The sequence below is a fragment of the Melanostigma gelatinosum genome (assembly GCF_949748355.1).
Source record: "Melanostigma gelatinosum genome assembly, chromosome: 8".
Classification (NCBI taxonomy): Eukaryota; Metazoa; Chordata; class Actinopteri; order Perciformes; family Zoarcidae; genus Melanostigma; species Melanostigma gelatinosum.
In genome coordinates, this window is record NC_136641.1 from 13961659 (window position 1) to 13986212 (window position 24554).

The 24554-nt window shown below is 42.7% G+C and overlaps 1 protein-coding gene across 1 annotated transcript; it reads right to left on the reverse strand.

Annotated features, from left to right (window-relative positions):
- Nucleotides 1-1736: 1736 nt before the first annotated feature.
- Nucleotides 1737-24305, reverse strand: slc16a4 (solute carrier family 16 member 4). Its single transcript, XM_079273267.1, has 10 exons — nucleotides 24082-24305; nucleotides 22386-22523; nucleotides 15707-15839; nucleotides 15107-15239; nucleotides 14806-14949; nucleotides 14440-14601; nucleotides 13622-14287; nucleotides 8839-9050; nucleotides 6927-7020; nucleotides 1737-5092 (listed from the first exon to the last, which is right to left on the reverse strand). The coding sequence occupies exons 3-10, from the start codon at nucleotides 15821-15823 to the stop codon at nucleotides 4884-4886; spliced, it is 1737 nt and encodes a 578-aa protein (XP_079129393.1). The 5' UTR covers nucleotides 15824-15839; nucleotides 22386-22523; nucleotides 24082-24305; the 3' UTR covers nucleotides 1737-4883.
- Between the last annotated feature and the right edge of the window lie 249 nt (nucleotides 24306-24554).

Below are 24554 nucleotides of genomic sequence, written 5' to 3' on the forward strand. Positions count from 1 at the left end.
GGTTACTCCCACTGATGGCAGAAATTAAATAGTGCAAGATAACAGGGTCGTTTAATGCCAACAATAACTCATTGCACATAGTGCTGCTCCCATCAGCGGCTTGCAACTCAACAAAACTGAATTATAAGTTGTGATAGTGAACATTTTAATAGCTGAATGTATCCTCTTTTGATAATATACTGAAGTCATGCAGATGTGTTTGTTTACATTCATTGCCAAATTGACGTAAAAGGTTGACATTTTACAGTGAAGCTACAGCAGTTGATGCAAAACCAACTTGTGATCGTTATCATTCACGTAACTGTTCATCTTGGCACTCTGCTGCAGGACCTACGGTCATGAAGATCTAACATGGTTCACATCTCTTTTAAGACTCGCATTCTTTCATGTTTAACGTTGTGAGTAAGCCCCTCCTCATCAAAGATAATGTTATTGATCCTGCTTAAAGAAACATTTGTTAGATTATTTCTTGTTCAAGCTTAAAGTATTCACATCAGTTTGGCAAATGCAATTTAAAGGAACTGTAGTGACATAAGAAAATGGCTTTTGGCAGAAAATTCCACAAATGATAACCTCCAGTTAACACAATGGAGAATATGAATGTGAGATTTAAAGTCCATGACCTTTTAAATCCATCACGTCCCATCAGTTAGCAATCAACATGTAGCTTGTGAAACAAAATCAATCTGTGGCCAATACTTGACTGTTTAACCTGACAGCTGGCGGTTCACTGGTGCCAGTATGCTTTCTCTTTACTCCCAGTATGTCGGGGCTGTATGAGCAGCTGTATGTGTGTCAAACCAGAACCAGAGAGGTATGCAAGTAGATATTCACAAATCGATATATATCGAGCAGCAATATGATGCTTGTTTGTTTTGTTCAAAAATGAGGTATTAGCTTTTGTCTTCAAACACCGTGTTAACAAAATAGGCCCTCTTACACCCTCTTAACACAAGGAATTCTCAAGTTTCACCAGTTTTAAAGGCTACTTTGTGAAATCTATTGACCAACAACTGGAGAAAAGTTATTCTGAGTCTGGTCAATGTGTCACCAGATTTCCAGATCAGAGTTGTTCCCTATAATCCTTTGTAATGTAGTGTTGGTGTAAGTAAGACATCTCAACATGGTGTACAATATGGCATTCAACATTCATATCTCAGTTCCACAAATCTCATGTGATAATATTTGCTCGTGTAATTCTGTTAGAAAGAACTGATTTACTACAAAACAAACAATCTATAAAAGCCACAAATGTGTCAAATACGATTTCACACTTGATTTATGTATGTTGTTCATTGAGGTATAAAGCATTCACTTGAATATTATGTCAATAACCAGCACAATCAATCATCTTCAAATCCTTTACACTGTAAACTGCTGTCAAGATTAAACCGTGTTGTTATGTTTCCTATACAGTGGAGCAGTTGATGCATCAGTTTGTTTCCAGGCCTCCAATCCACACACTAGATGGCATCTACTGTAAGTAACCTGTTTGCTTTGATTAACAGTACATTAACAATCTGAAGGATAAATAACATGTTGAACCCTTTTTTTTACCATGTGAAATAATTACAAGCATTTGTTGGGTCTACTTTTAAACCCACGGTGGAAATGAATGTAATAATAGTCGAAATCATGTTGTTTAATGCCGTCGGTGTGTCTCCAAAATGTGTCAATAAAACATGTAAAAGATGTCGCAACTTGTGAGTGTTTTTCTCCAGAGAGATAGACGTTGGCGTGGTATCAGTTCATTTATTATCCCAATCAAACAAGAGCAGACTTGAGTCGCATGCCAGTTTATTTCAGCTGACTGCACACTGTTACAAGGCTTAAAAAAGGAACTCGAGGGAAGAACTTGGATATCTACGATTGATTAAGCATGTTTTCTAAACTACCAGTTCAAAAGTCCAAGAGCCGGAGTGACAAAACAGTGCTTTACCCATAAATGCATTGGCTGCAACACAAACATAAAATCACACAGAACCCAGTTCATTATCAGTGGTGTTTAAGTGTCCCTCATTTCCAGAAGGACATGAAAATGATTTCAAGATATTGCTCAAACATACAATTCTTTAAAATATCTAGATCACTAACAAGTAAAACAATCCCAAACCAAGATCTACTTAAAGCATCAAACATTTCATAAGAGATTTATTATGGTACAAAATATTCAGTGGCCCTCAATCACAAAAGCAAACTGGTGGTGAATGAAACTCGTGAGCCAAAAAGAGCTTTTGTGCGTGACTGTCGTTACTGAAACAATACAAAGAGCCTTGCTCAGTGTTGTGAAAGTGGAATGAGGGGGAATAATTTGGTACTAATTGAGGCAGCATTCTTTGTGTAGAGGCTTTCCCTTACCACAAGAGGGCAGCGTAACAAAACACATGTCCGTGACTGGATTCTGGTCCGCCCTCGGTTAAGACTTTGAAACGACAGAATGATGGGTGATCATCGTGGTTTCACTCATATAGACAGGCCAAACTATGTTTTTACGAGTAATAAGCTTCAAGTTGTAGGTAGGTTTCTAATGTGTCTTTGGCTGACATCACAGGAAGGTTAGTAAAGATACAATACAGTACCTTGTAAGGCAAACGGTGGTGAACAACAATATTCACTGAAAACACAAAAACCCTCCATTACATTAGAAAAAAGATTGAACAACCATCATACTCCCCAAACATAAACACAATATCATTTCAAATTGCATTGCCATTAATTGGCTGCCTGCAGGCACTGTAAAGGCTGGAAAACTACCAGTCCAGTTTAAATGGGCAACAGCAAAACATCTTTGTAACACAGTGAGTCAGAGGTTAACAGACATTCAAGGTGGACAAAATTACTCGTAATCACACACAATGACACAGAAAACCCTGCTATTCATCGGAGCTCATCAGCAGTCCGAACTGTGATCAATATATTTAAACTTATATTCATACTTAAAAATCTCGACCAAACAGGCTTCTTCTTTCAGGGCCTGGTATCTTTGCAGTTAACAGTTAAAATGATGTGCAAGTGAGCTGGTGTGCTCGCTTGCAAACAGGTCACAATGTGTTAGAACGTGATGAAAGAAGTTGAAGTTTAGGCCTGAAATACTTTGAACTGTTAGTTGACTTGTAAGCGTTGCTAGAGGCTGAGATGTTAGTTGAAGTGTTAGCAGCACATATAATACACACACACACACACACACAATTCCTGAAAAGTTCTGAAAATAAGTTTTTAACATCAACTGCAATTCCAGAAAAACCATGAGGTATGAAACAACTGAACCAATGTTATTAAGCACAAACAGTGTTAGATGAAGGTATGAATGAGTATGAAGGGGTTAAAGAGAAAAATGAAATGTTTAAACTTTGAATATTCTGTCCATTATAATATATGGGGGAAAGATATCAAAACATCTGAACAGAAGGACAAGTGTCCTAAATGAGATCAACATTTTGAAGTTTAAATGTCTAAGTATGCTGAACTAGTTGAAGCAGCCAGCATAACAATAAAGATTGTAATATGGTAATGTCTCTAAATGCTATAGCACATGCCATACAATCTACCCCTGTGCCTACAATAATCCAGTTGGGGCAGGAGATTATTAGAATGAAGTAGTTGCTGCTTTTTGGCTTTGAAGAGCAGGTTGCACATTGTGTTATGGAGGCGGGCTGCAATTAGAGGGGGATTTTGCTACCTTTTATTTTGAAGTCCAACCAGTGTTGATGGTAAATGTAGTCCTTTGACGCAACACATTCCTCGGTGTGTGCTAAATTGACCCAGACAGCTGATTTTGCAGCTGCAATATGTGTTGCTCTTTCTGCGTTCAGTGCCGTAGTTCAAGGCATGCTCTCGTCTAGATGCTGCTCAAAAACACAACTTACTTGTTCTATTTACTTGTATTGTAAACCAGCTACATTTCCAAAACATGAGTGCAGTGGCTGTTTTGGACGAGGACACATTTAGCAGTAATTTGGCTGACTGATATCCAGCCATATTATTCGAGCCAGAGTATACAGCCGAAGAAAGGCAGCGGCTACATTTGACCTGCAAGAGGATATGGCTAGCAGGGACCCTCCGGTGTCAGAAGCTCACATGCAATGGTACATATAGGCACAGCTGGTCCGTCAGCTGCAGAAACCAGTTTCCTTTTTCTATATAGGTGTCACTGAGGAATGCGTTGCTTGAATTGTCTACATTTACCTGATTGGACATCCACATGAAAGGCGCCAAAATTTCACTTTAAGTGGTTGTTCAGTATCTTAACTATCTGGCATTTAAAAAGGTCAGAGGAAATGTCATGCAGCATAATCACAAGTTGGCCCAAAGTGCATACCAGTGAGTACAGGTTTACAGACACAGGAAAAAGCTTCCACAGAAATCGAGTGAGAAGTATTCCTTCATTGATATGTGCTTCCATTAATGCCATCACACATTCAAGCTCAACTGCATAGCTTCGTTTCCAGCAATAGTATCTGCAATAAAAAGATGGTGCAAAGTGAATGCAGCGTTGTTGTTGCATTGGAAAACAGATTTAGATTGTGTTTTAACAAGTTACGGTTGCAAAGCAGGTAGTATTAAAATATGCTGGATGATGTATGTTTCAGTTTGGATGCATGTGCCTCTGATTGGAACACGAATCGGAAGTAAAATATTTAGCAGAACGCTAAAAGTTTGGCTCTTTAAAAGTTCAACATATTCATCAATTCGCCATCGTCCCGAGAACTGCATGCTCTTAGAAATGTTGCTGTGGTTTCCTCGGCCCATGATTCGCTCCGACTGAAATTAAAGGGTCACTTGGTCACAACTTTAAGCTGGAGTCCAAGGTCCAAGGTATGCAGGCCCATGGCAAGTTGTGAGCATGCTGGTTCAAGATCGAAGGCCTTCCCTGGGATTCATTCCTACACAGCGCCGTTCTGCAGGCGGTCGGGGGTGAAGCAGCCGTTGGTCTTACAGCTACTTTCTGCTCTCTTGGTCCGGGTCACTTCGTTCCTGTTCTTCCAGCGCTGAGCCAGCGGCTCCAGGAACAGAGAGAGAGAGGAGAGCAGGTAGCAGAGCCCAGCCAGGTAGAAAGAGCAGTCGTAAGTCTGAGTGTAGTCGTACAAGAAGCCTGCAAAACACAAAAACAGGAACACTTTAAGAGCCTGTCTGTCTGTTGAGTAATACACAGCACGTTTCATTCATATAACATAACTTCATTAAAACTGAGGAAGCCTGTTGAAAGTGTTGATGTGGGGATTTCATGCTGTGTCTTATTTTTCAAAAGACATTTTTCATCAATATTGATTCACAGGCACACATGGACTTTCAATGGAAACGGCACAACATGAGTTGGGATAAAATCCCGTTGCATGCAAATAAAACAACCATAGTTGTATTTCTTACATCTTTGTGTATAAATACTAGAACAATGTTTTTTTGAAATACCCTATGACATTTTGAGCAATTATCAATAAAGATTTGTACATTTCTATCGGAGCCAGTGCAATTTTCTTTGTATGCAAGTCAGATTTGCAACTGAGTTTGTAATGGAATAATAATACAATACATGTGGGGTAAGGACAGTTTAGCAGGAGCTAAACAAAGTGAAACTCGACTCTAGAGGCTCCCTTTAAACACTTTATATGAAGTGATATTTTATGTGACAAAAGGGACTAAAAAAAGATCGTCACAATAAATGAAAAATAATAGAGATGTTAGTGTGGTACATCAAAAAATATGTATCGTATGAAATACCATAAAAATGTCATTTAAAATTCAATTAAAAAGGCAATAAATGTCATAAAAAACGTCATAGTACCAAAAATTACAAAGACACATAACTTGAGGACACATATGTTTGTCAAATGTTACACAATTCATTTCCGATAGTATTTCTTTCCAAAATGGAAACATACATTTGTTTTTAAAGTGAACCCTTTATGTTTCTAATTTGACACACAGTTCTACATTCTTCATACGTCTAGATTACAGCATGGTGAGAGCTCACATTTCTAGCACGTGTGACTTGGGTGTAAACTATACTGCAGGTGACACGTAAGTTTCTGTGCTTGTATTTGTCTTGTTTACATGAGTCACATTGACCTTTCACTTGACAGAAAAGTATCACCAAAACAGATAATAAGCAGCTTTCATGAACAGTTGTCGATCCGGAAGAACTGGAACATGACAACAATGTTGTCACACGCAAGGACTATAGCTTTTCTCATGTACGTTTCTTACTTGAACAGCAAGGATGGTAAACAGAGCCACATGCTATTTCCATACAACCCTAAACGGGGTCATTCGTCACATTTCAACCCCGAAATACATATGCTCCTTTGAAGGGACTGCCCAAATTAGTTTACAGGGTCCATGTCTATAGGTTCAAGGGAACCCCGCGGTTTAACTGGAGCCAAACGTTACCTAAGGGCACGAAGAGTTATTCTTTCCAGATAAAATGTGGGTGAATATGTTGTGCAAGCTCGAAGCAAGTTTCAGCATTCTATGTATTGAAGATGAAAACTGGTTTCACTCGCACACACAGTTTTTAGGCTGACTGAGAGAAGGCGTAGTTCATGAATCTGCTACAACCTGTTGTAAAAGAAACTCTCACAACAAACTGATTCCAGATTAGCAACGGCCCTCTAAGACTAACAAAGACAATCTGCCATTAGTTAAACAGAGTGACTCAAAGCCTTCTAGGCAAGATGACATTTGACCCAGTAACCCCTGTATGCATTTTGTCAAAGCAACCCCAAAGTCCCAGTCGGCATTAAGGGCTGCACTATCTACAGGCTGTTTTTCTCCTGTGTGTTTCAGTTTTCACCCTCGATGATGACTACACACACACACACACACACACAGGACAGTAACATCATGGCTACACATGCAGGGTGGAGTTGTTAAAAGTGTAGAAAGGTGGGTTAGCACATGTCTGACTATGTGTGACGTGATCCACTCACCTGCCAAAGGAGGTCCTGTCAGGCAACCTAGGCCGACAAAGAACATGGAGAAGCCCATGGAGTTGTTGAGTTTCTCTGCCCCCACGAGATCAACCTGCAGAGCAGAACAACAAATTCAACCCACGGTTCTTATTGGGTCATATTCTTTCTTAATGGCTTTTTAAAATTGAAAGAAAAGTGTTTTGCATGCATTTCAACACTATGCACATCACATTTCCTTCATATTACCATATTGTAACAGGCATTTTCCAAAGAATACGACAATCTTAAATGGATGAATGGTTTGAACATGATAGCAAACATATAGACCTGTCAAAACATATCTGCAAGTTGATACTGCATGATAAGGATGAAAACAAATACCTGCCTACAGAAGAGGACAAACAACATAAAAACTAAAAAGTATGGTAAGCTTGGGGAAACGGTAGGAGTCTACATTTGACTTGTAATAAATTGTCAAAAACACGCATAAAATCAGAGCATTTGGAAGCTTCTCGTTCTGGCACACGAGATGACAGCAGCTTGACGATGAAGCAGCGATCCAACCAGATGTCAATTCATATGGGAGGCGCAACAGGTTTAAGTGGGGTGGGGCATGTTTTTGTTTACACTTGAATGCACAAGTCTGTCAGCAAAATACCAGTAAAAGGTCATGTGACATAACAACACTTGCAAAGTCAAACAAGGTGCATGTTTCAGGAGATGTAAACACCCGACATACATTTCAAACTCATCCTGGGTAAAACTTTGTCAGGAAAATCAGTTATAGAAATCAACAAGCAGAGGAGACTGGTTCTTCCCTTCACATTCAGGAAAATAAAACTGATCACACACGTGGCCCTTTGAAACCACACTATCGCCAAGTGAACTCACACCACATTCGTCCTCACGTTTTTGTTCTCAGGTGTGATATGACCTGATGATACTGGATACTCGCTGACTTAATATGTTGTTCCTCCCATTAAGGCAGTTGGAAACAGTCTGCGTCAAGGATACTTTTCTATCTCAGTGTTTGACACAATGATGGAATGAAGCCACAATTGATAATGCAAAAGTCTCAACACACAAATAGTTATTGTGATTCAAACAGATCAGAGAGTGTGATTACTTGTAGGGGTCTTGCTTGGTAAATTAACTACACACTGATAATATGGTGAGACTGGCGCTGGCGGGATTCTGTGAAAAGTCAAATGGTATTGAGAGAGAGCACACTGTAGCACTTATTATTTAATTGTTTTCACAAACCTTTATTGATTTTCTAAGGGACAGTTTTCATTTGAAATGTGTTCAGAATCACTTTGCCTTGCCTTGCTTCATGGAATATCTCTACTTGAAAGACTGGCACACATTTTCAGGCTTAATTGTAATAACTGTGGGGATCAACACAGCGTTTCCTCTAGCGCCATCATCTGTCAAAGTTTGTACATATCCAACACTTTGGTTTTTGACCAAATACTTCCAAAACTATTCCCATCAGCCTCGGCTTTACTTTGTGTTTAGTGCTAAATGGCAAATGTTAGCATGTTAATAAGTTAGTGAACATGGTAAACACCTGCTTAGTATCAGCATTGTCATTGTAACCATATTACCATGCTGATGTTAGTGTGGCTCAAAGCACCACTGTGACTAAGTACAGCCTCACGGAGGAAATTTGCTTTGCCCATCTGTCTGGTACACATCACCCAGCTTCTGCACTTAGAGACGCCTAAGAACTTCCATTTAGCCCTCATCGTTGTGCTTGGCCTTTAAAACCGAGCCCTTGTTCATTCATTATCCATCCATTGATATTCTGTAAGCCCATATTTAAATTCTTCCAAGTTAATTACATATCAAAAACTGTCGGGACCTGTTTAGTAAAGCATCAAGAGTACAAATGCATAGCATGCGTGTTCAAATAGGGTGGTCTCCTTACAAGAACGGGCAGCAGCAGAGCCATGTATCCTCCACAGAAGATGGCAAAGAAGATCGCGTAAAACATCAGCAGGATGTAAGAGGTTGCCAGTGGGGAGAGCAGGTTGACCAGGCCACAGAGGATCAGGTAGGCCTTGTGGAAATGGTATTTATGGAACAGGTTCTTGTCCGTCACCCAGCCCGAAGCCAGCTGGGCGATGGTCTCTGTGATACCTGCAACAAAGGCAAAACGGGAGGCTTAGACATGTCAAAGTAAAACTGTAAGTCTTGGGGGTGAGAGCAAAAGGGGAACAAATAAGTGAAAAGGAGACTTCAGTATAAACTGTCAGCTTCCCTTTTTTTCCTTAGGCTTGGATTGTCTTATTGTTAGTTTTTAAAAGTATGTACTGATTATCCTGGTTAAATAAAGTAAAGTAAGATATTCCTCACTGTTTCTTCAAGGAAGCAGTGAGAAAAGAGAGGCAGACTGGGGAAAGCATACAATAAAATATTCAGGTATAAGCTGCTCTTTGGTGATGGAATCCAAAAAAACAGAGCATCACTGCTCTCTTCACTTTTAGACAAAAATGTCTTCTCACAAAGCTTCACATTCAACATTTAGAAAACAGATCCAATCAACAGCCACAGATGTCCAGGACCAGAGTGATTAACTGAATAAAGCAGACTGATTATTAAGCACGAGGAATAATCTACTACTGCAACGCAAATGTTCAGAGACTTTTTAAACGATAGATGCATAAAGCAGTCAGTTCACCCAAATGTTAAAAATTTGAAAAAACACAAATCTCAATGGTATCCTTCTATGCAGATAGTTTGGTCCAGGCTGAAATATTACAACTGTTGGATGCATTGCCGTGTCATTTTGTAAAGACATTCGTGGTTCCCAGATAATGAATCCTGATAACTTCGGTGATCCATGATCTTTCCACTCGTGCCATAATCAGGTATACATTTCTGTGTTTCAGTGAAATATCTGGAAAACTATTGAATGGATTACCATGAAATGAAGTGTACTGCAAAGTTCAAGTGCAGCTAGTTTAATTAATGCGGGCAGCTATCAAATGTTACATGCAGGGACTTGTGAGCATTCCTTTAAAATCATACAGTTAATGTCGAAAACAACGCTGTGAGGAGGAGGTGTGCATGCGTGCGTGCGCGTGAGGGTGCGGCAGACACAGAATATGAGGGAAGAATGAGGCGCTGCAGCTAAGCTACACAGGTCTGCATGAATAACAAACGGGACATCTAGACAAATCTATTTGGAGTCCCGGTTGTTCCTGTCCTCTCAAACGAGAATGTTTCCACAAGCAGTGGGTGGCAACATATCCTTTGCTAACATCGGTATTACACTTGCAACACCCAGGCAAACTACTCATTATGCACTCCGTAGCATCCGATTGATTGTTTGTTTGCTCCAGTCGGGTATGATGACTGGGCAGATATGTGCTGTTCTCTGCTGAGGTCAACTGGAAAGCGATAGGCAGTGCGGAAACTGCAGTGGCGTATTGACCGCCGCAGGAATAGCTACAAGCAGGCGGCGCTGAGCCATTGATCAATAAAACAAACTGGTTCTATGCAGATCACAGTTACCCATCCTTTGCTCAGCCTCTGCACCACTACTGCACAGGCTGCAGCCACTGACAGTTTGAAACAGATGACAGTTCAGCTGAATATGGATGAGTTTGCATATATGCAGATTTATCTTTATTCACAATAAAGATAAAGCCTCGTCAGAGAACACTTCCCTTACATAACTCGAGAGCATTTCTCTCCCCCGAGGTTAGAAAGATGACATGAGGCAGCTGTGCTGTGTTTATGTGTCCTCCTCTAGTGACCCAACACAGTGTCCCGGGGTGTCCCTGCTTGCACACAGACAAGTTGTGAGTTTGTTTGTGTGTTTTAGCCTCAGCAGGTTGGTTCAGGCCTGCAGCTGTTCTTGTTCAAACTCCACTGCAGTTTTAATTTGGCCTCTCCAAGTAGCACCTTAAGCCAAACGCATCAGGGACATTGTTACTTCTCGCCGTAAAGCTGACAGGTAGAGAAGGTGTATACTCTATGCATGCTTCTGGGCGTTAACCGAGGAGGGAGGGGAGGTTGCAAGGCATCCCTTTGCTTCAAGGAGGGATATTTTGTCACTAGATTAAAGCAAAGCGGTTATACAAGACGTGTTGGTTTTCCCAGCTTCTCTGAGGTGGAAGTTGGCTTGTCTTGCCTCCTCTTTTCTACGTATTCAGCCTCAGTGCTCCTCTGCAACGTATAAGCCACTTCAGGACTGGACTCAAACTAAATTGGGAGCCCCTCTTGTCACCACGCCAACAACTTTACTCAGTTAGGTGTTGCTTAGCAACTCCAGTTGGCTCCAGTGTTGGTGGCTGAGCGTTGACGAACAGACTGACCCGGACGACAGTGGCCTCCCTCCCTCAGCTGAGTCGATGGGATTCTATGACAAGCGCTAGTTCGGGGAAAGAGGGACAGCGGGACACTGGGATGGTGGCTTTGTGGCGTGGGTGGCACCCCGTCTCTCTAGCTCTGTCTCTCTTTCGGTGCACATGGCCAGAGAATGTGACTGAACAAACGTGTCTGAATCAAAAGAATCGGTCAGTCTTGCTGCTCGCCGGCACTGATCGCTGGCGTGAAGCTCAGAAGTGACCCCATAGAGTAGACCATCAGGGAACTCTCTATGTCCTCTGGTTTTTGCCATAGAAACAATGTAGAGACTGGTTTAGGGCCCATAATGCCTATTTGTCAGTTAATTTTAGTGAATCTCGTCTAATTTTATACAGCAGTGTTGTTTGACACCCATCTTAATCCTTTAATCCTTTAAAGGACGACTCCCACCCTTTGCACAGGGAATTTCAGCTTCTTCCTTCTAAACGAAGGTATATGGTCCCACGGTGCAGAAGAAAGCGGGATAAAAACAGCTTTGTTCCAGCAGCCATCACGCAGGTGAACAAATCAAATCATAGCGCACAGATGCTATAGAAACGTGTGTGTACTTATTTATTTTACTTGTTGATTGACTGATTTGTAGCCTTGTGTACTTTCATCATGTTTGTCTTGTTGTCTGTGCTGTTTGTACTGTCTGTCGAGATGGATGCCTCTCTCTCATTTGCAAACCAAGTCTACCTACGGGTATAAATAAAAGTAACCTGAAGCTGATCTTAGTTTTGGCTTAATCCTCCAGCAGTGGTTATATCCAGCTGCACCAATGTTGACAAAAGAAAACACTGCATATTAACAGGCCATCTGCATACCATACGTTACAATTACTTTGCTTTTTGGGACACCGAAGCGGTCCTTAGGTAACTTAAACCACTTACCCCAAAAGCCGAGGCATTGATGAATCATTCAAACAATTTCATTTAATTTCACACATGTAGGAACTTTTTGTGTTACTATGACAATAGTACACATCATCGCCCTTTTTTACAGCACTAAAGAAGTGATAATTGACCGTGTTGACCATTTAACTGTAATTATTCTTAAGCACCTTTCATCAAAGGTATCTGGAGCGGCCTTTAGCTCACCCTGTAGAGAGACTTGCAGCCCCTTGCTGCGTGTCAACCCCTCTTTCTCCCCCTTTCCTGTCATTCTCCAGCTGCAGAATGAAGGCAATACAAAGCCCTAAACGATTATTAAAATGTTATACAATCTCTGTTAGTTGAGGACTGATTACCAATGGATAGATTACAAAACAGAGGCCTCTAACTCGTAAACGCACGACACCGTCTGGAGTATTTCAATTATTCACAAAGCCTGATGAAGCAATCGTCAAGAATTACATGCACATGTGGGCGGTGGTCAACATGTTAATGCTGCTTTCTTTAAATAATAGAGTGGCCTCATCAATGGCATACTGCTGAACCCACCCACCCTGGCCAGTGGACCAAAGTTCAGCTTTTATGTAAGCACATTCATTCCATAAGACTGCAGAGTCTGAGGAGCTCACAAATAATGAATGCCTAAAAGTTGACTGAGGACTTTTTTTGCATCGCTTACTAACACCCAGCCAGTCCTAAAGAAACCTGGATCTCCCTTTTCAAAGTCACTGTGAAATCCCTGCTGGAAGCCACATTCAAAGACAAAAGGCAGCAATCCACCGTCTATTCAATCAGGAGTCTGTAAGATTTCGAAAGAGCATCCACATTGCAGACACAGTCAATGCAGACTGGCGTTTAACCCAGAAGAGGAACATTTTCTGCAACACATTTTGTGATGAGAATAGTTTAATTGATAAAATCCACCAATTTCAACTTTAAAACACTTAAAGTACATCGTAATAGAAAAGCATGACAATGCTTCTATACGTAAAAAGGTGAAGTTGTGTTTGATCTCAAACTCAATTTATAGGAACAATCATCATAGTTTAATTGTCAAAATCAATCAAATCTGATGATGAGATAATTTGCATAATAAGCAAAACAGTTCAGATTTTGGGAAATCCGCTAGGTTCCGCAAGCCATAACGTGTTCACTGAAGATTTGACGTTGATGAGATCCAACATTTAAATCAATGAGCTTTAGAGATCCTGGTTGGAGGATTTTGTTACCTTTGGACCGAGCCAAGCTAGCTGTTTCCCCCTGTTTTCACTCTTTATGCTAAGCTATGCTAGCTGGCTGCAGCTATATTTACTCTGCAGACAAATGTTTGGTATCAATCTTCTCAACTTTTGTAAAAAAAAAGAAGAGCGTAAGCTCTATTTCTCAAAACGTCAAACTATTCCTTGGACGAGGAAGTTGGACGATAAAAACATAGTAGAACATGTTGACCAATGGGTGCCTCACCTGCCACAGAGATGATGAAGGAAGCGTCCATGGCATTGATGCCCAGGGTTCTGGCTCGAGCGGACAGGTGGAAATAGGGGATGAAGTAGGCCAGCTGGCTGAAGACCAAGGACCAAGTGTAGATACAAAAGAAAGGGTCCTTTAGCAGGGAGAAATCCAGTACTTTGGTTTTTGTGATGGTCACCTCATTCGGAGTGCTGGCATGCGAGGGAAATCCAACAGTGGTGGACCCATTCATGCTGCCATTGAGCTCCAATGAGATGTCTGGAGATGTGGGTTTACACTGACCCAAGTCATGGTGAGGCTCGTGTGCATTCACACCATTGAGGACCAGTCTGGTCAGTTCAGGGTTCACTGAGTGGTCCTGGGGTCCCTGAGTACATTGGCCCCCCAGGTTCTCAGTGTCCCCGTGAGGAAGAGAAGGAGGAAGAGAAGGAGGGGATGGCAATGCATCTGCTTTGGAGATGCCATTGGATAAGTGAGAGGAGCCATTCAAGCAGCTCTTAGTGTATTCCTTCTCTGAAGAGCTCTTTAGGGATGCAGCAGGGCTCTTTTGAATAGGAGAAGAGGTAGGGTTTGAAACAGGAAACTTCACATGGATTGGTCGCAGAAGCATCCCAGTGGCCACCAGATTCAGCATGAGACCGCCAAGAATCAGCATTGCACCTGTGGGGGACAAAGAGACCTCAGGACCCAAAATGTCACCTTGGATATGTTCTATTTCTACCGACACAAAAAAAGGAAATACACCAGAAAACATACTCGCATACATTATACAGTGTGCACCAGTCATTAACAGATATTTCTTTCCTGCATACCTTGCCAAGCATACTTGTCCAGGAGCAACTGAGTGAACGGAGCAAGGGCAAAGGTCAAACCCATCCCAGAACGCCCAATCGCATAGGCTGTTGCTAACCTCCTTCGGAAGTATAGCGCTGTGACGACTGAGAAGGCTTGGTAAAGTAGTGCAAAACCAATTCCTAAGAAGAATAAGGAAGGTTATCATTATCAGACACTGTCTTCAACAGGAATGTGGGCAGACAAGAGAAACAATGAATCTAGACAGACAGCAAGAGTTGTCCTCATGCAGAGGATACGCTGGGTTGGCTTTGTGGTTTTAGAGTCATCAGCAGGTTTGGGGCTCATTGTTGAGGCGTTTTGGTGCACCACACATTTCTACTCACCAACTATCACTCCCATGCTGACGTAGAGGAACACCACACTGTTGGCGAAAATACTGAGGAGGAAACCTCCACTAACGAGCAACGCCCCTGTGATGGAGGTCACCCTGGTTCCTAGCTTGGCACAGGCCACAGAGGCAAGGGGTGCTGGAGAAAAAGCACAAAGACGTAGAATGTTTTTCTAGGTGTAAATATGCGGAGGAAAAGTAGCTTCAAACAGTAAAATATCATTGTTTTTATATTCAGACTCAATGCAGGGCTGTGAAGGGGACGCAGACAGAGTTGGCTTCCTTGTGACACAAACCTCCAGACAGACGCAGACTGGACATGATGGAACCGATCCAGCTGATGCTTTCTGATGAGCCTCCAAACTCATCTTGGAATGCCACAAAGAAGATGCCAAAACTCTTCAGTGTTCCCATCACTAGGACGTTTACCTGCAGGGACGCACATACCAACACACACACACACACACACACACACACACACACACACACACACACACACACACACACACACACACACACACACACACACACACACACACACACACAATAATGGGAGGGAGATGAGATCAGTGCAAACAAAGAGTGCAAGTAAGGTAAATACAAACATTTTCATCAGGCTTAATTTGTCTTCTTGTTACAGAATGTGCTTTGTAAAACTCACATATGGAAACTATTAAATCAACAATTATGGATTGAGAAGTATTTTTTGTCTTTTTGCTGCCACCATCCTATTTGGAACTTTTTGAAAAAGGTCAGAAACGACATCATTGCCACACAACATACCTGGATTTGAGTACATTGTTTGGGAAAGCTAAAGGCTTGTTGGTCGAAATGAATGGGGTGAATATTTGCATGTTTGAGATATGAGAGATCATAAACAACTGAGGTGACTGTACCAGGAAGCAATGCAGCACCACCATCCAGCCCCAACCTCCATCTGGAGGATCCTCATAATGGATCTCTTTTTCCTTCTCCTTCTTAGAGGCCATGGCATCCTTCCTGAAAAGGTGCATGGCTGCCTTGGTTTCACTAGAAGAGAAAAAAGGAAACAAAACATCAATAACTTCAATAACTGTGGACCAAAATACGAATCAAATCTGTTTTACCCATTCAAAAAGACAGATGATGTTAGATATGAATCTGTTATGATCCTGTGGGGATGGCGGACATTACAGTAATACTTGTGAAGTCACTGAGCTGTGAAACAAGTCAGTTACAGTGTAATGAAACATGGTTAATTTTCCACCTCGTTTTCTCTTGTTGCAGCTGCTGTGTGGGACTCAATGTCTCAGCAGTGTTTACATTCGGTGCAAATATTCAATCTTGTGTATCTTGAAGCTTCTTGTCAGCACGACCTCGGTATGATGGGCTAAAGTTTCCTTTGGTGGTGATGAACTTTGTAATATTTTATAGCTGTATTTGGGATTTAATCCTAAAAGCGCTTGAAGCTACAGTAATGACTTTTCCTTGTCCTTTAAGGAGTCAGGTTACAGCAGATATCAGAATAACCAGGTTATTTAAATGCAAGTAAATGCAATGATGATGAAGATAATACAGTTTGATGTTTTACTGGCACCTGGCAGAGGGAGGTCAACAGGGGGATAATTAACTAGGATGAGGAACGAACTGTCCATGCGATAGCAACGAGCTGTACTGCAGTTTAACTTGGCAGCTCAACAGGAAACGTGTGACATTGATTTACTTTGAGCCTTTCTTGGAACTGAAACAAATGGGGAAATAAGAAGAATAAATAAAAGAACATATAAGTAAGTTATAAAAAGTGGAATACGAATACAAATAAACAAAAGAATAAACAAGTAAATAAAAATATGTGGAAGTATAAAGAGAAAAATAAATGCAAAAATATGAAAACAGATCAAATATAAATATTATAAGAATTTTAATTTATTTTCACATTTATTTGTTCATTTATTATATATACTGTATATATATTTTTTGGAGTATGACATTTTTATATGTTGTTTGTTTATTTTCCCTTGATTTTTCCTCATTCGTTTCCCTATTGCTTTTGCTATTCCATGAAGGGCAAAGCTGTCAATCAACTGGCTTTGGGCGGGACTTCCAGCCCAGTTAGTCGATTCCTGCAGACATGAAGCCATGCTTTGAGAAAGGTCTGCAGTCTGGCAGGCTACATGACATGTCCACTTTATTACACAGCATGATCACCACACTGCACATGTCTGGTGTCACAGACTGTCTGGTTGTCACTGGGGGTGAAGATATAAATGCAACCCAGAAGGGTCAAGTAAAGTCAACAGGTAGTATTATTTTCATACAAAGTTAGAATATACATTATTACTATTCTGCTGTAACTGTATCATAAATCAATCTGATTGAAGTACATCAGATCCAATACTGACCTTTAACCAGGACATACAGTCTCAATGAAACCTGAAGAAATCAAAGTGTGACATGACTGCCGAGCCTCATATGCTGGACAGCAAAGAGGTCTTGAACAGATTAGAAGGAGAGACCGTAGTAAAGCTGTGTTTATCACCAGTCCTTTGTAGCTTGCATCGCTAACTCAGTCCGACTAAGACATGCATAAGAAGCAGAGACCACATTAGGCAGACAGCACAGAGCGGATTAAAAGGGGAATGAATTGGGCCAGTGTACTGCGAGGAAAGTATTTTTCCCCCATGTGCTGTGCACAGGTTTTCCTCAGAGTGTGCTTGAGTGCATGTTTGTGAATGTGCCGGGGGTCTGAGCGTTTGAGCGATGGGGGATTGGAGATCAGAGCTTTGTAGTGTGGTATTACAGTTTTCCTTGGTACGTTTCTCGAATCATCCTTAACATTTGCAAAAAAGTGCATCTCTTGAAATAATTCGTACAAACAGAACCACACAAGGGATTACCTGCCTGTAACTTGCTCCAAGTCCTTAGTTTATGTCTCAAAAGTAAATATTAATGTCTAAAAGGCTGCAGTTTTTCTGTAACAATGCAAAGTTACAAGTTACTGTTTGTGGGAGAGTGATTACAAGAGATTGAACAGGAATCAAATTGACACCTTTACTGTTTGTACTGTAATTTGCTGACAGTCCATATCATTGTGATACAGAAAGGAAAAAGACAATATTGTTTTACAGCAGTGCATAGCACAAAGGAAAGAATTACATAATTAGAAATGTAACATTCAAGCTATTTTGTATAACTGTTTGATCATTGGTTGATCTCACGCTTCATAAATTCTCCTTCATTCGTGAAAGTCAAGATTCAATTCAAATCAGCAATATATCCATTCAGGACAAATGTACAAAATAAATCAAATAGAAATGTCTTGACAGATTATGACAACTGGTTCAACTATTTAGCATGTGTCTAATGACTAGATATTTTAGGGGGTAAGGCTACTGAACAGAAATGTTTTGAGAATTTCTATTCTGATGTGAGGAAATGTACCAAAACAACTGAGAATAACACATTTCGATGCAAGCTACAAAGGACTGGTGATAAACACAGCTTTACTACGCTCTCTTCTTGTGAGGATTTATGTCGATCTCTGCTGTGTTTCCCTCAGTAGTGTCCTCCTAAGAGTCCCGCCCACTGCCGCGCCTCTCTCCATAGGCACAGCTGTGCCTCATCTCCGGTGATCGCCTCCAGCTGACATAAATACTCCTGTCACTCTCAACCCAGTTGTCAGTCCGTCCGTTTACCTACCTGGTATTCTGACCCGTGAGTAGTCCATTTGTTACTCTCTGAAGATCTGAAACTAACGTTGCCGCTCGTTTTTTCGACCTGCCTGCCGTACAGTGTCGAGCCTCGGGTTTTCACCTGTACGAGGAAGCCTTCCAGTTCGTTCCTCGGAGATCAACTGTTTAGTCTTGGCGTTCCTGTGTCGAGCCTCGGGTGTCACACAGACGATCCAGTCTGCCGGACGCGGACCGGCCACTTCCCGGCTAAGATCCGAGCGGAGCGCGAGGACGCGCCTCCGTATTGACGTTGACAGTTTTCCTGTCACCATCGCCTTCTGCCCAGGGAGTAAGAACATCAAGCCCGACGCCCTCTCTCGTCAGTTTTCCCCAGACGGGGCTGACCCAGCGCTAGACACAATTGTTCCACCCGCCTGTGTCCTAGGGGTCCTCACCTGGGCGATAGAGTCTGCAGTGCGGGAGGCTCAGCAGACCCAGCCAGACCCAGGAGGTGGTCCTCCAGGGCGCCTGTTCGTTCCCCTTTCCGTCCTACAATGGGCTCATGACTCCCGTCTCTCCGGCCACCCTGGGATAAGACTTACGATCAACTGGCTCCGGCGCTCCTTCTGGTGGCCATCTTTGGACAATGACACCCGAGCTTACGTCTTAGCCTGTACCACCTGTGCGTGCAACAAGGCCTCGCACAGACCCCCTGTTGGACTATTACGACCTCTGCCGGTTCCCCACAGGCATTGGACTTTGTCACCGGATTTCCCCCCTCCGAGAGCAACACGGTCATCCTGACCATCGTGGACCGGTTTTCCAAGGCGGCTCACTTTCTTCCCCTTCCCAAGCTCCCGTCGGCCCGCGAGACCGCAGACTTGTTGGTTCAACATGTCTTTAGACTCCACGGCATCCCTATTGATATCACTTCTGATCGGGGTCCTCAGTTCTCCTCCCAAGTTTGGAAGGCGTTCTGCCGCAGCCTCGTGCCACTGCTAGCCTCTCCTCCGGCTTTCACCCCCAGACCAATGGGCAGACCGAGAGGCTGAACCAGGAGCTAGAAGCCATGCTCCGATGTGTAGCGGCAGCAAATCCATCTTCCTGGAGTCGTCACTTGGCCTGGATAGAGTATGCACACAACAGCCATACCTCCACGGCATCAGGTCTCTCCCCCTTCGAGGCCTCCATTGGCTACCAACCTCCCCTTCTACCCAGCCAAGAGGTCGAGATTTCCGTCCCGTCGGTCCAAATCAACCAGCGCCGATGCAGAAGAGTCTGGAGAGAGACTCGTGCCGCCCTACTCCGTTCTTCCGAACAAAACAAGCGTCAGGCTGATCGCCGCCGCACACCCGCCCCACCTATCTTCCCGGCCAACAGGTCTGGCTTTCCACCAAGGACATACCCCTACGCACTGAATCCAAGAAGCTCTCTCCCAGATTCATTGGCCCGTTCCCCATTGTCTCAGTTATCAACCCGGTCAAGCTCAAGCTCCCGCAATCCATGAGGATCCACCCTGTTTTCCATGTGTCTCTGCTCAAGCCCGTTCACTCCAGTCCTCTGAACCCACCGGCCGAACCCCCTCCACCCCCCCGACTCATCGAAGGCGGTCCGGTTTACACGGTCAACCGTCTCCTGGATGTCCGCCGACGAGGTAGGGGTTACCAATACCTCGTGGATTAGGAGGGGTATGGTGTGGAGGAACGATGCTGGGTTCCCGGATTATGGATCCAGAGCTACTCCGCACATACCATCGCCTGCACCCCGATAAGCCTGGCGGTTCGCCGGGAGGCTCCCGTTGAGGGGGGGGGGGGGGGGGGGGGGGGGGGTACTGTGAGGATTTATGTCAATCTCTGCTGTGTTTCCCTCAGTAGTGTCCTAAGAGTCCCGCCCACTGCCGCGCCTCTCTCCATAGGCACAGCTGTGCCTCATCTCCGGTGATCGCCTCCAGCTGACATAAATACTCCTGTCACTCTCAACCCAGTTGTCAGTCCGTCCGTTTACCTACCTGGTATTCCGACCCGTGAGTAGTCAATTTGTTACTCTCTGAAGATCTGAAACTAACGTTGCCTCTCGTTTTTTCGACCTGCCTGCCATACAGTGTCGCGCCTCTGGTTTTCACCTGTACGAGGAAGCCTTCCAGTTCGTTCCTCGGAGATCAACTGTTTAGTCTTGGCGTTCCTGTCGAGCCTCGGGTGTCACACAGACGATCCAGTCTCCCGGACGCGGACCGGCCACTTCCCGGCTAAGATCCGAGCGGAGCGCGAGGACGCACCTCCGTATTGACGTTGACAGTTTTCCTGTCTGCTTCGTCTGCCGCTCCCCAGGATTAGCCACTTTCCGGCTTGGAACCGGCCGGAGGCGTGAAGACTCCTCCTATTGACTTTGTCCATTTCCTGTTTTTTCATTTGACTGAGAAATAAACTAACCTTGGTTTTGAAATAGAACTTTGCTGTCTGAGTCTGCATTTGGGTCCGTGAAACACCCCACATCATAACACTCCTTGTATATTCTTCTTCTAGTATAATAAAGGATTTTAGTAAGGTTAATGGTGAATAATGTCCTAAATCTGTCCCTACATGACATCTGAGCTTTAAATTTTAAAAAAGCATCCCAACAACCAATCTTTTAATCTCCACCTTTTGAAAGCTAATCTGCAAGTGCAAGTTGGTGCATAGAGACTGAGCAAACTGAAAAACACAAGTCTTAAAAGGGCCCTGTGGAGTGCTTGTCAACAAAAGTTCTGTGTTACTCACCAAAATGCATTGTTTGTATCCTTGAGCTCTAAAAAATGTGTTGCGAAAATGTCCTCCATACCACATGTGTTTTAAATCATGCAATGTTGACATCCATGTTCATAAACTCGCTGGCACATTGCTGCATATCTTGACGTGTTGCTGCATATCTTGACGTGTTACTGCATATCCTGACGTGTTACTGCATATCCTGACTTGTTACTGCATATCTTGACGTGTTACTGCCAACTGTTGATCAGTGGAATAGTGTGAAGTTATTGACAGGACAATGTGTTAAATATTCACCCGTGTGCAGCATGCAGACACCGGCTTCATGGCTCTACTAGAGGTCAAAAACCACACAGGGAACCTTTTACAAACTAAAGCCTCAAAGGGAAGCCTTAAGAACTGTTAAACAATTTTGGAAAATGCTTTTTCCTTTATTGGAGTGCCAGTCTGTCACAAATCAATCCCCATTTACCATATAGTGCACTACTGTCCTCAATTTTCACTGTTTGAATTCTGAGCGTTAAACAATGCAATGTAAAAAAAGTACATGACTTTCTGCATATAATCCCACAATACAATATGTTGCATTTAATAGATGCTAAAGTCACTGCTGTCAGTGAAGATGCAAAATAATGATCATCCATAAGTTTACTGCTCACTATAGAGAAAACTACTGTGTGTTATATGAGAAGAACTGGGTGATCCCACGGGAGCCCTGCCTCGACCACCAGCAGGAGTTACCAGTGCAATGACAAGGACACACTCCTTAATAGGCTTCTTACCTGCAAAAACTGCCACAACAACAAAACCCTAACACATCGATAAAAGCCTCTCCTAACTACTCATGAAGCATTATTCAGTTTCATCTGCAGACTCATTTATTGGTCCAGAGTACTGCTCAGTTACAACTCACCCTTCAGCTGCGCTGAATGATAAAGTTGCACATGTCCATCATGCAATAATATAGGAACGCTTAAAAGCACGCACACACACACACACACACACACACACACACACACACACACACGTAATGCTTCAGAACACATCCTCGATACCCTGTAGTAACCAAGTAACTAAATGTAACATAGGGGGAACCCTCTATGTGATTAGTTGTTAACCCGAGCAGCGACAGCATCAGCAGCACACGATAACAGTTATTCTGAACTGGCTGGTTGAGTTACCTGTTAATGCTGATTTGGTAGTATGTCTGAAGCCTCTGGCGGTGGAGAATAAACTCAGGAGTCCTATTGTCCGAGTGTCATTCTCAGGTTGGTTGAAGGGCACTTGTAACTATGGCTGTATCAAGATTAGATTTACGCCTGCAACAAGGAGTGGACCATGATAAGATACAAGAACATGAGGAAAAATGGATGAAAATGAATGCATGTGCACGCTCACATCTCTGAAACCCGAAAGCAAATACATAACTAGCACTATCTACACAACAAGGTTCGTACAATTTGGTGCCAATCCATCTTGTTGATATAATATTTCACTATTCCTCAAAACTCATTCTCTGGGAACTACAAATTTCTGTGCAAAATCGAGTGGCAATCTATCCAACCGTTGAGATATTTCAGACCGAAATGACGGATCTATCGGCACATCATTACTGCCATTTCTAGAGCCATGCCGTTACATTGTCAAAAGACTTTTTCAAGATTGTCAAAGAAAATTTCCCACCAAAATAATGGTCGAACTTCAATCTATCTGGAACACCTGTAATTATCAATATGTTCAGATTTTAAGTGTGATTTTCTTTCTTATTATGAGACATACTAAGTGACTAATTGCACAAGCTGTTCAGACATTTGATCAACAATTGCAAACTTCAACAAGAGTCTGCCGTGCCTTCAACAGATGGATGGAGTGGCAGTATGGAGATATGAGGTGACACCTTTTAATCTAATAGATTTTGTGGGAGGACGAATTTGATTTGATCACAGTAGTCAGGCTCTTCTTGCTCTTTGGTTTGTTTTAATCTGGAAAAGATTAAAACAGGAAACAAATACAAATAGGGGGAAAGAAAGATTCTGCTGCCAGACTAGTTTCAAATTGCACTCAAAAATTTGAAAAACATTCATATTCTGCATTGTGTACAAAAGGGGGATAGTCAAATGTACCCTGTAAAAGTAGTTTTATCTCCATTATTTCCTGTAGATTACTTTGTCAGCTGAACTACTAATTTGCAAGTTTGCATGTCTTGGCTCTGCATTACAGTAGAGTGAGGAAAAGATTGGCTAAAAAAGTCAGTTTGTGAAAATTTGTTTTCAATAACTTTCTCTTATGTTATTTCCTTAATTTCTTACTGTCTGCCTGACTATTTTGTCAATCAATATAAACCAAAATTCACCTCCAACTATATAACCACAGCCTTACATCTGCATTGAGTTGCGAGGAAAAGCAGACGTCGGTACTGAAGAATTGTGAGTAAATGCATGCAGGGTGTTTAGCTGAAAGCTTTGGCTTAGTCCACGGAGGCACGTGTGTAGCTGTGAGCTGGTCGTGATAACGTCACAGGCCTGTTGCATTGTGGCCCTCGCTCAACTCAACACTGCTGGGGAGGCGAGAAAAGGGTCGTTCAAGCAGATGCGACAATTCGGGCCCCTTGAGCGGTAAATTGCGTCATTGGACATCTTGAGATTGAGCTGTACGATAAACAGTCAAACATGCACGCTGACGTGGGTGAAAACTTTTGAAACCAAATATAACTTTCCAGGGTCGCAGAAGAAAACTGTTTGGATGGTAACTTGTGCTTGACTTCTCAGAGAAGGTTTGGTATAACACACATTAGTCTAAATGTGAATACAATGTTTTTGTTCGGTCAACTTGTATTTAAAACAATTAATTGGGTTGTATGTGCAAATAAGTCCATACCTGAAATCTCCTTCAGTCCTCGACGCGCTTCTGCCCCAATATTCAATTAGTTCAATTTGACGCGTAATTTGAAGCTTTCTCGCTCCGGGTTTGTTCGTCCCAGAAGGATGAGTGCATCACCAGTGAGGGACTTTTTGGCAGATTGCTGCGGGAGCTTTTTCTCCGGGGATGACCGTGCCATAACTTTGCCTCTATGAGCGAGTCTCTCTGAGTTGCGTCTCACATCGCAGCCTCAACACCGCTGGCTGTGCTGAGGAGCCGCAGAAAGCAAAGCGTTCACTGAGGAGAGCCACGTGACTGAGACGTAACAGTGAACCTCATCAGAGCGAGAGAAGGAGAGAGAGAGATAGCGAGGGAAAAAAAAGCCTGCGGTGAAAACATCAGCTCCACCAAGACGCACTGGCAGTCTACAAGATATGCGACCACATGTGGTGAACAGGACACGCAGGTTTCTGATCAATCACTCCTGGGCA

Coding starts and splice junctions, on each gene's coding strand:
- slc16a4 (XM_079273267.1), bottom strand. CDS start 15,823: ATGCACCTTTTCAGGAAGGATGCCATGGCCTCTAAGAAGGAGAAGGAA. Junction 14,950..15,106: donor CAGTCTGCGTCTGTCTGGAG/GTTTGTGTCACA, acceptor CTTTTTCTCCAG/CACCCCTTGCCTCTGTGGCC. Junction 5,093..6,926: donor GACAGGACCTCCTTTGGCAG/GTGAGTGGATCA, acceptor TGTGTTTTGCAG/GCTTCTTGTACGACTACACT.